Source organism: Xiphophorus couchianus, chromosome 23 (assembly GCF_001444195.1).
Source record: "Xiphophorus couchianus chromosome 23, X_couchianus-1.0, whole genome shotgun sequence".
In the NCBI taxonomy this organism is placed as follows: Eukaryota; Metazoa; Chordata; class Actinopteri; order Cyprinodontiformes; family Poeciliidae; genus Xiphophorus; species Xiphophorus couchianus.
Window position 1 is genome coordinate 20,264,181 of NC_040250.1, and position 15,677 is coordinate 20,279,857.

The 15,677-nt window shown below is 40.1% G+C and overlaps 1 protein-coding gene across 1 annotated transcript in view; it reads right to left on the minus strand.

Annotated features, from left to right (window-relative positions):
* Positions 1-291: 291 nt before the first annotated feature.
* Positions 292-15,677, minus strand: part of flt4 (fms related receptor tyrosine kinase 4) — a 53,538-nt gene continuing 38,152 nt past the window's right edge. Inside the window, exons 13-30 of the mRNA XM_028008776.1 lie at positions 14,883-15,242; positions 14,212-14,358; positions 13,214-13,345; positions 12,656-12,762; positions 10,458-10,587; positions 9,926-10,030; positions 9,156-9,269; positions 7,646-7,734; positions 7,163-7,322; positions 6,963-7,057; positions 5,407-5,529; positions 5,142-5,253; positions 4,907-5,006; positions 4,584-4,689; positions 4,359-4,483; positions 2,715-2,835; positions 2,471-2,556; positions 292-790 (exon numbers count right to left, since the gene is read on the minus strand). Coding sequence (XP_027864577.1) covers positions 577-790; positions 2,471-2,556; positions 2,715-2,835; positions 4,359-4,483; positions 4,584-4,689; positions 4,907-5,006; positions 5,142-5,253; positions 5,407-5,529; positions 6,963-7,057; positions 7,163-7,322; positions 7,646-7,734; positions 9,156-9,269; positions 9,926-10,030; positions 10,458-10,587; positions 12,656-12,762; positions 13,214-13,345; positions 14,212-14,358; positions 14,883-15,242 — 2,426 coding nt within the window. The 3' untranslated portion in view covers positions 292-576. The remainder of the gene's footprint in view (positions 791-2,470; positions 2,557-2,714; positions 2,836-4,358; positions 4,484-4,583; positions 4,690-4,906; positions 5,007-5,141; positions 5,254-5,406; positions 5,530-6,962; positions 7,058-7,162; positions 7,323-7,645; positions 7,735-9,155; positions 9,270-9,925; positions 10,031-10,457; positions 10,588-12,655; positions 12,763-13,213; positions 13,346-14,211; positions 14,359-14,882; positions 15,243-15,677) is intronic.

Below are 15,677 nucleotides of genomic sequence, written 5' to 3' on the forward strand. Positions count from 1 at the left end.
GCTTTAAGCTCTCAGAGCCATCATCACGCTTATGTCCACCTCTGATAAGAGGTGCTCAGTGTGACTCACTCCTTCAGTCGCTCTACAGCCCTCTGTTTACCTTCGTCACTTCGCCTCTTACTGGTGGCGTCGATCCAAATGTGGCCACCTCCGTCAAATGACACAAAGAGCATAACTATATGTTTCATGCACTGCATGAGGCCCACACTATGAATATGCTTAAGAAAAAAAAAACCTTGCACCAAACACAACGAGCTGATCCAACTTTAAATGTCACATTAATGAGACAAGAAGGGATAAATTGTCTTTATTTCTGACTAAGTGAGTCATACCATGTAAAAAAAGGAGAGGAAAACTACATATAAAACATAAAAATATAAATGTATGTATAAAAAATGATTTATCATTTTTGTCATAATATTGCCACCCAGTGGCTGGTTAGAGGAACTTCAGGCACATATCTATAAGTCCATTTGTTGAGGAAGAATGAAAAGCCAGTTCTGCTCAGGAGGTCTTCACTCATGTCGATACTAGCAAGACGTTATCTGCGCAAAGGTCTTCTTCTGTGGTATAATATTAGACATTTGATGAGGCCAAGGAAGCGGTCCCTGGAGACGAGTAGAAGTCACAGAAGCCCTCCTCAGACAGGTGACCGTACTCGTTGTTGTAGAAGGTCTGTCCTGTCAGCTGGCTGAAGAAGTTGGGACGGAGTCCGGAGCTGCCGCCGTTCTGACCCAGGGAACAATGGGAGGCCGTCAGCGGCTCCGTGCTGCTGGTGCTGCTCATCCGACTGGGGAGACGGCAACAAAAGTCAGAGCTCAGACTTTACCCACCTCTGTTTATAACTGAGCAACGCAGCCTCCAGTTAGATTAGTATTGGAGTAACCAAAATTTGCTTTGAGAAAGAGCACTACTGCAACATATTTGGTAAAAAGGTCACGCAAGTACTATAAAGATGCTGTGGGGAGATAAATTCAGACCAGTCTTGGAACAAAATGTTTTAGAGGCAACAAAAGTCTGATGACTGTGGTGGCGTTTTATCTTCTAGCATAACAATGAGATTAAAGCTACTGCAGGATGATTTAGGTCAGGGGTCGGCAACCTTTTTCTTTCAAAAAGCCTCTTCTGCTACAAATGAAAACTCACCTAGAGCTACAGAAAACTGTTTTGTACTACATCAAATGTTTTATTATGAAAGCCAACAAAATTTCAACTAAAATGTATTTGGAAATGTGTTTTAGAAAAAAAAAAAACACTTTGTAGAATGAGGTGAGCACTTTCTATCCATATTAACATTGACCAAAAAAAAAAAAAAATAGGTAGCATATAAACTAGTTGCTTTTAGAAACTTGCTGAAAATATTAAGATTTTGCACAAGAACTTGCAGAAACTCCAAAAAAAAAAAAAAAAAATTTCTTATTGCATCCATAGTCATAATCATTTCCTTTTTGGTTTTGCAAGAGCCACAGTGGCCAAAGACCCACATGTGGGTGTGGAGCTGCAGGTTGCAGAAGCTCCTAAGCATACTTGTGTGCTAAAATGAGTCTGGGAGGCAGAATATGAATATAAGCCACATGTTTTAGTTTGTTTGTAAAAAAACAAAAACTGAAATACAGTTTTTAAATTATACAACCGTCATCCACACAATACTTTGTGCTGGTCCATCATAACATCCCAATACGTTAAAGTTTGAGACTGAAAATTTCAAAAAGTATGAAAACTTTGCAAAGAACTGTACACCCAGAATTCAAAGTGTTTCATGGTTTTTCAAAGTCTACTTCATGCACTTCTTTATTGCTCACAGATCCATACCTACAGACTTCAAATGAAATAGTATTACTTTAAATATTGCTTGATCATTTAAATTTAGGAACACTTTAAAGAGCTGCCAGAAAACTTGATAGATTTAGGTGTGATTGCGGCTTTTTGAGTTTCGTTAAGACTGAATACATCATCTGTGCGACTTACAGTAACTTGTTTTAGCTCTGACGGCTAGGAACTGTCTTTAAGATCCTCTTTTACACTCTGCAAAGTTGCTGGGTCCGGTATTTGTCTTCATTTCTACTCGCAGCTGATGTCATTTCTCAAATATTTTCTGAAAAGCGCTTCTCAAAACATGACTAAAAATGGGGGCCCAAGGTCTAAATGAGTCATACTGTTTGCTTCCACATGTAGATTGAGAGCCTGCTCATGCATATTTTCTCTGCAGAGCTGGTTTCGCTGCACATGAAACAGCGAGCGACTCCTCCACCTCTTCCTGCCAAGGAAGAATGTTTTCTCATGTAGACTGAAACATGTGGAGCATCATCTGTTTGCTCATTGCTCTGAAATGGTGTCATTTGGGTGAGCAATGAGCGCGCATCACGGCAAAATGTGAAACGCTGCCGCTAAACATCCGTGCTGAAAACCCGCCTTGTGTGTCACTTTCCGCTTTCGGTGACGCCGAGCGTAGCTTTTTTGAGTGACAAACCTTTTCAACACGGCTCCCCGGTGGCTGTGCTCGATTCTCTCAAATTCCTCAGAGGCCAGAACCATCCCGCTGTCGGTCTGGTTGTCCTGGAGGAGGGCAACATGTAAATTAGGTAGAGGTTTGGAAAGCAGCGCCTTGCCGGTAATTATCCGAGGAGAAAAATCCCCAAAGACCAAAATCATTCAGAAATAAAACAAAGTCATCAGTTGGTTTCAGTCAGTAAGAAGGGAATCAAAGAGCTTACCTGTGGAGGTTTCTGTGAATTCATCTCCAGGGGCATATCTTCAAATGTCTCGACTCTGGGCTGGCACGTTTTAGAGGGCCCCACAAACACACAGCCGGCAAAGGGAACACAGTTATAATACCTGGATAGGAAGTGAAGAAAAGCTTCTCAGGTTAAAACCGCAATGTATGCAGCTCAAACAAGACAAAAACAGCTTGTACTTGATCCTTAACAGAAGGTTCCGGGATTAAACAGATGAATTTAAACATTTAATTATCCTAATAAGATAATACAAAACATTTTCTACAGTTTATTTTTACACATTTAGTTTTTATTTTTCATCGTACCAGTTAAGGATCAAACCAACGTTATATTCATTCAGGTTTTCACACCTTCCAACTTTTTCTTCTCAGAATCTCACGTCAAGTTATCGACGCCAATCCAAGTCAGCCCTGTTGCTTATTTGTCTTCATATTTTTTAAATATTAATTAAAATGACAATGAATGTGCAATATTAGGGAACATTTTGTGGAATCTTTATGATCGATGTTATTTTTAGACAGTAATGGTGTTCATTAAGTAAAATATATAATGTAGTTCTGCTGTAACATATTTGAAGATTCAAGATTTCTTTAAAACAAAGTGGTGAGTCCAGTACGAGTTGGAAGTTGGTACGCGTATCTACTTCTTCCAACTCTCCATAATTTCATTTATTTAGCAAAAATAGGTTATCAGATTTCTGCCAAATGTTGGCTGCTTTAATATATCACTGTACAAAATGGCTTTCACCTGAGAAAATCTGATTTTCTCTTTCACTTTTGTTACATCATTTGAGCCAAAACAAAACCACATGACCATTGCCACCGATTTAGGTTTTTTGTGTCTTGACAGCAAAATAATGACCAGAAAAAGAAAAAAAGCTTAAATAAAACCCAAAAGAATTTTTTTGTATAGAGCACATTTAATTTAATTCCCTCCATATTAGTTATACAGCTCTAATTCTCAGAAAAATGTTGTCTCAAGGGACTTTATAAGACAAACATCTATTTTATTTACAGGAGAATATAAATCAATCCAGACATGTAGACAAAGTCAAAGCCAGCTACATTTGCTTCAGTTCCAACCTAATTATAAAACAATGCAAGCTCAGTTATTAGGTCAAATGGGAAAAAGTTTTGTTATAAGGAGACACTTGATTGCATTGAGTGACTGACTGGTATGAGTAAAGTAAGTGAATTGTATGCATATAGCAGCCTTTACAGTAAAAAAAAAAACAAAAAAAAACATGCTTTCCAATAAAAAATGTCCACATGAAAATAAAACACAAAAGAGAGAAATAATACTGACCTGATTAATCTACCTGCCAACAGGTTGTTCAGGAGGCCTATCAGAATAAACTTGGATTTTTTTTTGTCGAATCAGATAAAAATGTTTGGAATCTGCCATTTTCTACTGATAATATAACTGGAATTGTGTGTTTTCATCTGGAGAGGCTAACACTTTAGATGGTTTGGTGTTAAATACAGGCAACATTTAGAAAAGTTGCTCTTCCCCACCGTTGAGTAAGGTGGATGATCTATGAAGCTGCAAGAAAACTGAAATATGCCGTCATTTGGTCTTTCATTGCGTGACCCAGCTTGTTGTGTGTGCAGGATGTATCGGTACCTTGTGGGCAGAGCGTTGCAGGCCATTCTCAGTTCCTCCTCTGACGCAGGACGAGATGAAGTCTGTGAGAAACCGTCATCTTCTGAGTTCTGCGAGTGGTTCAGGGGGATGTAATCCTTCCCATCCTGAGGGGAAGGAGAGGAACTTCAACCCAGAGCTACACTGTGTTTCGTAATAACCGCGGATAAAGGTTCTGGTTGTTGCTGCAGATCCAGGAGAACTTACAGGTAGACTGTTGTCCTGCAGCAGGTCTCCCAGGATCTGAACCAGAGCAGGGAACGTCGGCCTCTCTTTGGGCTCGCCCTGCCAGCAGGCCAGCATGATGCCGTATCTGCCAGTAGAGGGCAGTACAGTCACAACAACAGCACATCACCTTCTAACTTGGCAACACAAATTAAATCCTGATTGATTTCCTCAGCGTGCCTGTCAGCTGAATGACACTTGGCTGCAGAAATTGGCTTGATAAATTAGAGGGATTTCAAGTCATAAATCCTACTTGACAGGCAAAGAAAGCCCATTTCTCCTTTATACGAGGAAGAAATATTTACATTTCAGGAGAGGCCGTCTCCGGTGCTCTCATTCTGACGCCATCTTTCAACCGTTTGCAGAAGTCTTCATCAATCTGCACCCCCGGATACGGAGAAGCACCTGCGTGCACACAAAGGGGAGACTGGCGCATTAATTAACATGTCAAGCGCAAACACTTCTGCAAGAGTTTGCGCTTTTTTGATATGAATGAATAACAAACGACGGTCCTCAAGTGTGGTCCGATTCTGAGATTACCGAGTGAAAAGATTTCCCAGAGGAGGACTCCAAAAGACCACACGTCACTCTGGCTGGTGTACACTTTGTCAAAGATGCTCTCTGGGGCCATCCACTTCAGAGGCAGGCGAGCCTGAGAGGCCGCCGAAGCAGATAAAGCGTGACAGGAGCAAAAACACTCAAATGTAATCATCATGTGGGTGGTTTAATACAATAACACAAAGTATTTTCTTGTCCAGCTGCAGGAGATAACGGTGCTCGGTGGGACTGAGGGAGACAGACATACGTTGCCTTTCCTGACGTAATCTGGGTCTTTGTAAATGTCTCTGGCCAAGCCGAAGTCGCAGATCTTCACCACGTTGTTCTCTGACAGGAGAATGTTCCGGGCCGCCAGATCTCTGTGGATGCACTGCAGACACACACACACACATCAGTATTCTGCAGACAGGTGTCTGTGCATGGAAACGTTTCAGTGCATTGTCTCCTACCTTATTTCTCCACTGAAGTGTAGGAATTTTCTTTTAAATTTTTTATCTGAAGCAGGCAAAGAGAAATGTTCTTGCTTTGTTTGTTAAAAATGCGGATGTGACAGAGTGTGCAGTGTTTGGCTCCAGCTATATAATTATATAAATTACATCCCAATTTAATTCAAACCCTGTGATTATTATTGTGACAAATATTTGATTTAAAATTAGCTCTTAAATGTCACCCCATGTTTTCAATTTAATTTGCTGTTAGTAATTATTTGCTATAATTACTAATTATAGTAGAAATAATAATATTGTGTTATTGATTAATTGTAGATGCACCGTTTAATCTCAACTTCAAACTTAGAAAAATTCTAAACTTTTAGAAAAAAGCTAACAAAAAGAAAAAGATCCTGTAACTATGCGATTAAGCGACTGAATTTGTGGAAACTGAACCTCAAATTACTACTTAAAATTTATTGGTTGGATTTTCTTAGAAAACATTTTACAGATGATAACCTGAACTTTCCTGCATTGGTAAAGTTGGATCGAATTAGATTCCATGATGCTTGCTGACTATGTATAAGATTTTATGATTCGATTTTGAATTTCTGCGGCTGATCCGTTTGTTGATGCTATACAAATAAATTGAATCAATAACTGGCACTCTAATGATACCCTAAATTTATTTCTTCAAAGGTTTCACATGCAAAATCTGTAATTTAACTAGCAACTGCATTTGTTAGATAATTATATGGAATAAGTTGACACTTTGAGCTATAACTTGTAAATAGATGGCGTTTTTTCCCTGTTCTTGTTTATTCAGCTTCCTATTTGGGCTATAACATACATGATCTAATTTGTGTAAATTAGTTTTAATTAGGATTATTGTTCTATATTCCTCACTAAACTCCTGAGGTTTTGTAAAGAATTTGTCTTGGGAACAAAAGTGGAGGAAACTTTGAATTCTGATGCATTTAATGAGAAAAGAAAAAAATATATATTTTTCAGTATGTGATCTCTCAGTCATCGGTTAATAAATTAGTGTATTATTTATCATAAGGTATACAAGCTAAGCTCCATTTCGTATGTACTTTTTTATTGGAACCATGACTGCCATCTTTGATTTTAGTACCTGTATGTGAATAATCTTTGATATACAATCTTTATTTGGAGTTCATTTTAAAAGTTAAATCAAAACCACATAATTGATTATTGAGCAGAAGAAATAAGCAGAATGATAAATTCTGTCTTTGAATACGAGAACTGGATGAGCCACAGATGGCTCTACATGAAAGATCCAGGTTTCAACCTGATCCATCTCCTCCACACAGCCTGATTTGCTCCTTTTTCACAACGTAACGGTGACATTAACCTTTCTGGAGGCCAGGAACTCCATCCCACGAGCCACCTGGAAGCTGTAGCATATCAAGTCCTCTATGGTCAGCGGGGTTTTCCACAGGTCCTCCGCTAAAGCGAGAACACAGAGGAGGAAAGAAAAGATCATCGAGCTGCCTTTATTTGGAAACTATGAGTGGTGTAATTCATAACTCTGACGATGTGAAGCTGACTCACTTTTCTCCACCGCCTGGTTCTGATTGGATGCCTTGGATGATGTAACCCGAGGACTGCCGAGCGGCGAGGAGGAAGCCGGAGGAGTCCGCCGAGCTCTTTGATCCGTCTGACCGGCTTCGATCATCCGCCTCATCTGGCTCTGGGTTTTTGGTGAGCGGTCCTAAATAGGACACAGATTGTTGATTCATCTCCAAAAATAAAAAGAAAATCAATTCTAAAAGAGTTACGTATGTTGGAGCAGATTGAAACTGTTAAAGAAAAAAAATTACATAAGGGAAAACTAAACATAGATGGAAATATTACACGGATTATTGATTATTGAGCAGAAGAAATAAGCAGAATGATAAATTCTGTCTTTGAATAAGAGAACTGGATGAAATGCTATATCATTTTATATAGCATGAAAAGCGGTTGAGCCACAATCAGAGCAGAAACGATTCTAGAAATGCTGAGAATGCTTCAGTGGCTGCTGAGCTCCGATACCCTGTAGGGAAGGAAGAACTCCCTCTTGGCTCGTAGGAAGTTGGAAAGATTCCCATATTTGCAGTACTCCACTATCACCATCAATGGACCTGTTGATGGAGAAGTTTGAAACATTACATATAGAATTGACTCAGAAAGGAATTTGATCTACAACTTCTATGTGCATAATAATGAGACGAGTGAGCGTTTTGGCCATGTATAAATTTGATGCAAATTTTATTCGCCAGAATGTTTAGTGGAATTGCAGCATACGAGAAATGTACATTTATGTAAATGGATACCTCAGTAGACCAACAACTTACTGTAGATCGCAGTGTGTATAATTATTAGGCGTGACAGGAAAAAGAAAATTTAAATCAATGAAGATTAATTTAAAAAACAAACCCCAAACCCACTGGCAGGTTTTAAAAGACACTTTCTCTAAACAGAGGCGCAGAAACAAGTCTGCACCTTTTGAGAAAGTCCACAGGCCAACACTGTGGTGCAGTAAAGATTTAAGATCTTACTTAAAGAGGAAACAGTAAATTAAAAACCCCCCGAACTCAACCATGTTGAGGACTTGTGGACTCTTCTTAGACCGTACGATGAAGAAACACAGTCCACCTCTCTGAACAGTGTCTGGGAGAAACTGGTTGCTGCCGCACAAAATAATTGATCAACAGATCCAGGAACCGATGGACTCCATGAAATCTTCTGATTGTTATTGGAAAGAAGAGTAGCTACATTGCTTGTTATGTCAGAAATTTGTAAAAATTTGAATTGTTTATTACTCTACCTTAACCGTATAAAAAGGCAGGATGGGAGCATTTTATATTCATTTAGCTGGATGATAATTATTCACACTAACTGTTGCATAATAACTGTGTGCACACACACTTGCATATTCCCCAGTGAAAGGTTTAACATTTTAGATTGACAGAGCACAGTGCTTGTGTTCAATCATAATATTAAACTTCAGAAATGCAACTTGTCAAATAATTATGTACAGTGGAGAAAAAAGATGATTTTTTTTCCTTTGCATATTCAGACATTCTGCAGCTTGAGTTCCTCCCCCATCTTGAAATTATTTACTAGGTTGCTTTTGTGTAGGATAAACATTTTCAGATGTACACCAATAATAATGTGCTCCACATGTCTTACTGATGTACAGGCTTAGGAAAGGGTCTTTTTGTTTCTTATTTGGTTTATTGGCATAAAAACTGGAATGAATGCTAAAAATATCAAAACGATGTTCCTGAATTTAAGGCAGCGAAATCAATTCACTTACATCATTTTACGACATATATGTTTGGTTGTAAACAAATTCAGTTTCAGGTTTTTAATTTGTAACTTTATAGTCAAGTTGTGAACCACTTTTTTTCAGCCCATCTCACGAATCCCAGTAAAATATGCAGCAGCCTGTGGCTGTAGTATGATAAAATGCAAATACCTTTGCAAGGCACTTAAAATTACTGATGGGATGAGGTTTTTATACAAAGATAAAACTAAATCGGGTGATCTCAGGACTCACCACTGGGTTTGGTGCAGGCTCCTAACAGGTTAACCACGTTCAGATGGTTACCGATGTGAATCAGGATCTTTAGCTCCGACATCAAAGCCTTGTGCTCACTGGCCGTGGCTCCATCTGCAACACGCGCACAATTACTTATTTCAGACGGCTGTGCTTTTTCTCTTTGTGCTGCACCTCCATTTACACCTTCCCCTGATGTTTCCCGTGCTCACAGTGGAAGCCTGAACAATTATTTTAACAAGCTCGCAGAGATTTTCTGCAGGTGCAGCTGATTAACACTCAGCTCTGAACCTCCTTTTGAAGCTGTTTACGGCTTCACACGTCTTTCTAATGCTTCTCCTGGGGTCCCTGTAAAAGGTGCGAAACAGGCACGGTTCAAACCAGCCAATCTTTCTGGGGACGAGTAAAGTTTATGAGTAATCAGCCATAATTCACACAGAGTGGCTCCTCTCTCAAGCCATGTTTCCTGTTTTTGTCTGAAACCCCTGAGTCCTTGCAGCTGTAGGTGAAGACAAAAATGGATTAGGTGAGGGTTTATCTAGTGAACCACAACAATAAATCTGAGTTGTAACCAAAGGCTTTCCACAAAAGACAAACTTTATTGAATTTGAAAAAGGCCCAGGGGTCTAACAGTTTCACCAAACCTAATTGACTCACAATTGTACTTAGGTTCAACAGCTTAAATGTGCTTCCATTATTTGTGTATCAACGACTTACTACAGTGCCTGATTCACAAAAAAAACATGTACATACTAAACCCAGAGTTTCACCTTTTAGCATCTTGACGGCCACCGTGTTTAAGCTGTTGCTCTTGCTGATGCCGTAGATCGATGCCTCCATCACTTTTCCAAAGGCACCGTGGCCCAAAACTTTTCCTGTGTCATTGAAGCATAGAGAAAATGATGCTAGTTATGCAAATAGTTGTGGCAGGGCATTTTGCAGAACAAACGAGGAGAAATTATGATACCGATTGCAGCATTCGGGGTGTAAAAAAAAAAGGTACAACGTGTTGCCATAAGATTCTGTTGTGAAACAGATGCTTCTCCTTGGGGCGTTTTTAAAAAGCTCTTGTGGAAATGAGCGCATTTTGAACATTAGCACTCCACTTGGCAGCTCTCAGCACAGCTGGCTGTGATTTAAATGCATGCTGTTATGGATTCTGGAAATGGAAAGATAATTCAGCTTCTCCCATCTATTAACGCTCAACCATCCCTGCATACGTCATCACACACACCCTTCCCTCCCACATGCCTTGTTGACCATCTGTCCATCCCTCTGTCCGACTTTTCCCAAGCTGCTCACCCAGTCGGAGTCTGTCTCTGGAGATCTCCCACTGTGACGAGTCGTAGGGCAGGTACTCCGACTCCAGCGGCACCTCCCCAGGGTCCATTATGATCGACAGATAGCCTGTCTTTATGTCTGCTGGGTTAACCTGCAGTTCACAGAGGGACACTATTCTTGTAAGGCAAGCAGGTAAGAGGTCAGGATAAACATTAGACGGGAAGAATACAAGCTAAAAGATGTCACTTTGCATTTAGGTTTTTTTTTTTTGTCTGTTTGTTTGACGGCGTCAAGTAGACCAACATTTAGCAGAGCAAAAAAAAGACAGAAAGTGTCGACTAACAGCCAGAACGCTGTGGTTTAAAAACGAGATTGTTTCAGTGTTTAAAATTACTTAAAAATCTTCATGACAATACCTAGAAATATTTGTAACAATGCGTGCAATATCTTACAGCAGGTATGAGTCCAGTACAGTGGTAAAGTGTAATGCAGAGGAAACGTAAAAACTTTTCCTAAGCTTAATGTTATAACATGAAAGAAAACATTGTTTTTTGTTATACAAGAAAACCTCAGAGAGACAATGTGGGCTGTTGCTCATAAAAAGCTCATACATGACGTCAAGCTGTTAGTCACTGTGACTGTTTATAGAGCATCACTGAGTGATTATGTTGATGATTTATGTAATTATGGTTTAAGTCCACCGACTCAAAGAGGGAATACCTGTTTGTATAACCAGCGCAGTGCTATTTTGTTTACATAATTTCATTCTTTTCTAGCCTTTTTTGAGGTGACAAGAAAATGTCAGATGATGATTGAATCATTTGTGATTTACGAATGTAACAGTTTGAACAGCAGCTTAATTTAGAGCTTAATTTAGTGCTGGTGAGAACTAGAATAGTTTACATCTTGCCAAAAATATTTCAAAGTCTAAAAGCTAAACCCTTTTTCAATTGTTGGATTTTGTGACAAAATAATAATGATCTAGTATTTACCATATTCTACAATTAATACATCTGACATGAAACGAATTGAAACAAGAGACTCCTCATTGCCATTACATATTAACAAAATATGACACTAAATAAAATTAAAAAAAGAAACGTGAAAATTAACCAAAACTAGCGGTGAATTTGAGAGCCACTTTGGGCCGAACTCTGAGATACTACGAGTCTAATATGTGCTCCAAACAAACTCCAGTCCACTTCTGGTTATATCAGTCCAGAAGTGCAAGAGAACTGAACATCCACTGCAAACAGACTGACCAAGTCCAAACATTTCACAAAGTGCTCCGAATGGGAAGACAAGACATGGTCAACGGAAATGATGAAATCCATGGGCTCAGCCCACTTCCTCATCCATCAAAAACCAGTATGCCAGTAAGCATGCCGGTCATTCCTCGTGATGCACGCTCCCACATCAACTCGTCCACCATCCAAATTTCCAGTGCTGCAGATACTCTCCCAATGTTCCAGCTTGGCATTTTAATCAGGTTTGGTTTTGGAACTCTATTAGAAGAAATAGATTTTCTTTCATGCTCATGATCGCTCCAATAAAGCTTTTTTCTTGCTTGAGTAGCTTTTTTACCTTAGGGTGATAAATTATAAGTTTAAACCTTTTCTTTTTATTTACTCATGTTATTTTTGTCTGCTATTGAAATTAGACAAAAAACTGGACAAAAGAGGGCAAAAAACAGAATAAATATGTAAGCCATACTTTCTAATAGTACAGCCATGGGCATTTAAAATACTAAATTTGTATAATGTAAGATGGAGGTTCTTTGTGAATAATCTTTACTGTTTGAATGATGGACTTTAAACTGTTTGTAAATCACATTACAGCCCCTGCCTGATGGCACTTGCTAAAGGCCAGGACATTTGTTTAATCCAGAAACAATAAAACCCAGTGCCCCATAAAACTGATAAAACTTATTTGAGGCTACTTTTTTACCCAGGCATTTTCTTCTTGAATCGTGTTTCATGAAAAACTGTTTATGAACAGCAACAATTAAAAAAAGGACAAAAAAAAAGACACAACAAAAAAGAAGAATATCTGAATAACAGATAAAAGGAGAGTCGGAAGTCTCTAGATTAATCACAAAATGAGTAAAAATAACAGCAGAAGGAATGTTATCATGTTCAAGGTTGTCAGCAGCTGATATTAATGATAAGAAGGCAGGTTGTAGACACAAACATAGAGGGTGAAAAATGGCGGCGTCTGACCCGTTTCACGTTACAGAAGATGAGGATGAGCAAAGCCCAGAAGAACACAGCGATGACTCCTGTCCCGATCAGGATAACTATCTCCACATTGGCCTTGTCGCTTGAACCTTTTCAAAAGGAGGAAAAAATTAATTTATAATAAGAAATTACCTCCCCCCATCCTCACCATCCTGCCTCAGTCCTTCCTCTGTGCCACCTACAGGGGGTGCTGTAGTACAAAGCATCTGCCCCGTCTCTCCGACATTAAATCTTGTGCTGAAATCAGTGTGCTGAGCAGACTCCTTTCAGGTATTTATGTTGGAGGCATTTCCAGCAATCCCATTAGATTACTCACTCTGCATACAAAATGTCCCAGAAGTCAATGACTTTAATTTGCTTGTGGAGAGCCGTACATCGGAGTAAGCACAAAACTTCAGCAGTGAAAGGTCTGAGAGTTGGAAAACCAGGCACGCTCCGTGTGTGAGGCAGGAGGTCAGGCGCAGCGGTGATTTCAGGCCTGAGTGCACCCGAGAGTTATCTGTGTGTGAGTGCGTTTCTGTATGTGTGTAGCTGTCTCACCGATGACCCTCACGGCGGCTGAGGAGTGGACGCAGCCTCGCTGGTTGCAGGCGGTGCAGGTGTAAAGTCCAGCATCCTCCTCTGTGACCCGCTGGATACTCAGCGTACGGTTCGAGTCATGCAGCTGGATCCCTGTGGGGGAAATGGAGAATGGTTCGTGGCCCTTGCTTGCACATTCTGTGGAAAACTGCTTCACTGCAACTCTTTCACCCCTCACAAGATTTTTCTTGATTTATAAAGATTCTTGACAGAGGTCTGGACTTCCAAGCAGAAGCTCTCATTTATTATTCCATCAACCTACACATCTTAGGAGCCTGTCAGAGCAAACTCAGAAAATTAGCTGTCACTCAAACCAGTGCTGACCCACTCATTTTCACCCTTTTATGAGAGATTCTTAGAATGAAAGTAAATATGAAATTAAAATTCTGTCTAATTCTGTTTCTTGAAATTGTATTCTTACATGCAGTGTGGCTGTTTTGACATATTACTACTGCAAATGTAAATGCATCTTATTGGGATGTTGTGTGAGAAATCAAAATGAAGAATTGCAATCTTCAACTGGAAGAACATTTTTCCAAGTTTTTTTTTTTTTTTTTTTTTTTTTTTTATAAAAATGTGAAATGTGTTGCTTGAATGCTAACTCAGCTCTCCCAGGGTCAATACTTTGATTGAACCATTTTATCAAAAACAAAACCTTTGGATACAAATTCTTTAGTTGTACCTCTGGTTCATTGTTTAGTGTTGTTGCTTCAACTCTTTTCCTTACCCTGTATTTAACTCCATCCTTTTTCCCTGTTAACATTGATTAAGTTTCCTGCAACCACCTTGTGTTGTCATAGAGATGGTTTGATTGTTTACCTTTCCACCACACAGTATTTTGAATGTAGAGTAAGTTTAATCTCATCTGACCAGAGCGTCTTCTTGTTTTTCTGTTAGGGTATGACTTGCCAGGTGAGCTGTGGCTCTGCTGGATCACCTGTGTGGGTATATTTGCTCACCTGACATTTGGTGGAGGGGTTGGTTGTCTTTGAACCAGGACAGACGGGGCAGTGGTCTGCCCTCCACGTCGCACTCCATCCGCAGAGACTCGGTTACGTTCACCGTCTGGTTGCTGAGGCTGCGCTTGTACCGAGGAGCCTCCAGGGCTGTGAAGGTAAACAGAGATACACGACGGCAACTAGAGTTTAGATTTATGGTCCGAGCCCAAGGCGTGCCCAACCTGAAATTTGGGCAGAAACGGGCTAAAATTATTTGCTTTACTGTCAGTTCCGGTCAGGGTCAAGCTTCTGAGGCACGTTAGATAAGTGTGCAAAACATACAGGGCAGAGAAAACCAAACAAGAATGCACAATGTCAAGTTCTGTTAATCTCCTTATAATTGCATAAATAAGTAGCTAGCCTTCAGTTTTTCTACTGTGTTTTCTGTCAGCACATATTTGTTCCATGAAAACACCAGGTGCTCCCTGTGTCAAGTGTGGATGTGGGTACCTAGGTGCGTGTGCATAAGTGAGTAGGTGTAATTGCGTGCCTCTAGCATTTAAATACCAGCTTCTCACTGCTATGACCCTTGTGTATCCCCAATGCTGGGAGCTGAACTTGAAATAGCTTCAGTTAGGCTGAATCATTCCTGTGTTGTGCGCATCTCTGTGTTTGTTGCTTTTCTTGCTCACCTTTGACGGAGATGTATCGAAACAGGCACTGTTTCTCCTCGTTGCGTCTTCCCTGAGCTTTGCACACGTAGTGTCCCTCGTCCTGCAGCCGTACGGACTCCATGGTGAAGTCCAGGACCCAGCTGTTGGAGTGCGGCTGGAAGGACGGCGCGGCCAGCAGGGGCTCAGCGTAGTGGTGCACGCTGCCACAGTCCAGCCCCTGGGGCTTGCCCTGCTGGTCCTGCAGAGCCTGGGGATTAAGGCGAAACCACTGCAGCTGATCGTAGGTGTAGTTGTCGGCGCTGCAGGACAGAGACACTTTGTCCTGCTCCAGGGGATTCTCAGAAGGACGAACATCCACGCTGAAACCTTCAGGAATGGCTGCAAGGTAGAGACATAGGGGGCAGTGAGAGGTATGCAATATGCATTTATGGAAAGAATTGCTTTTAAAGCTAAGCCATCTGAATTGCAACAATATATAAAAAGGGCTTACAAAAGGTTTTCCAGTGGCCCATAGCCACAAATGAAATGGTCTTTGTTTGAAGTATCGCAATAAAATGGTGCAGTGGAATGTAATTTGGGGTGCTCACAGTGGATTACCTGGAGGCTCACCTTGTTCTGGGAAGTTTTATTAAGACGATTTATTTGACATTAAAGTATTACAGGTTATAACGTACACAGAGCCCTCCAAAAGTGCTCATTCTTTTTTAACTTTTAATATTTTGCAATGAAAAACATCTTTTTCCCACCACAAGGTACTGCATAATTTGTGAATCTAAAAGATTCAAAGAAGGAAAATACACAATTTGGAAAATG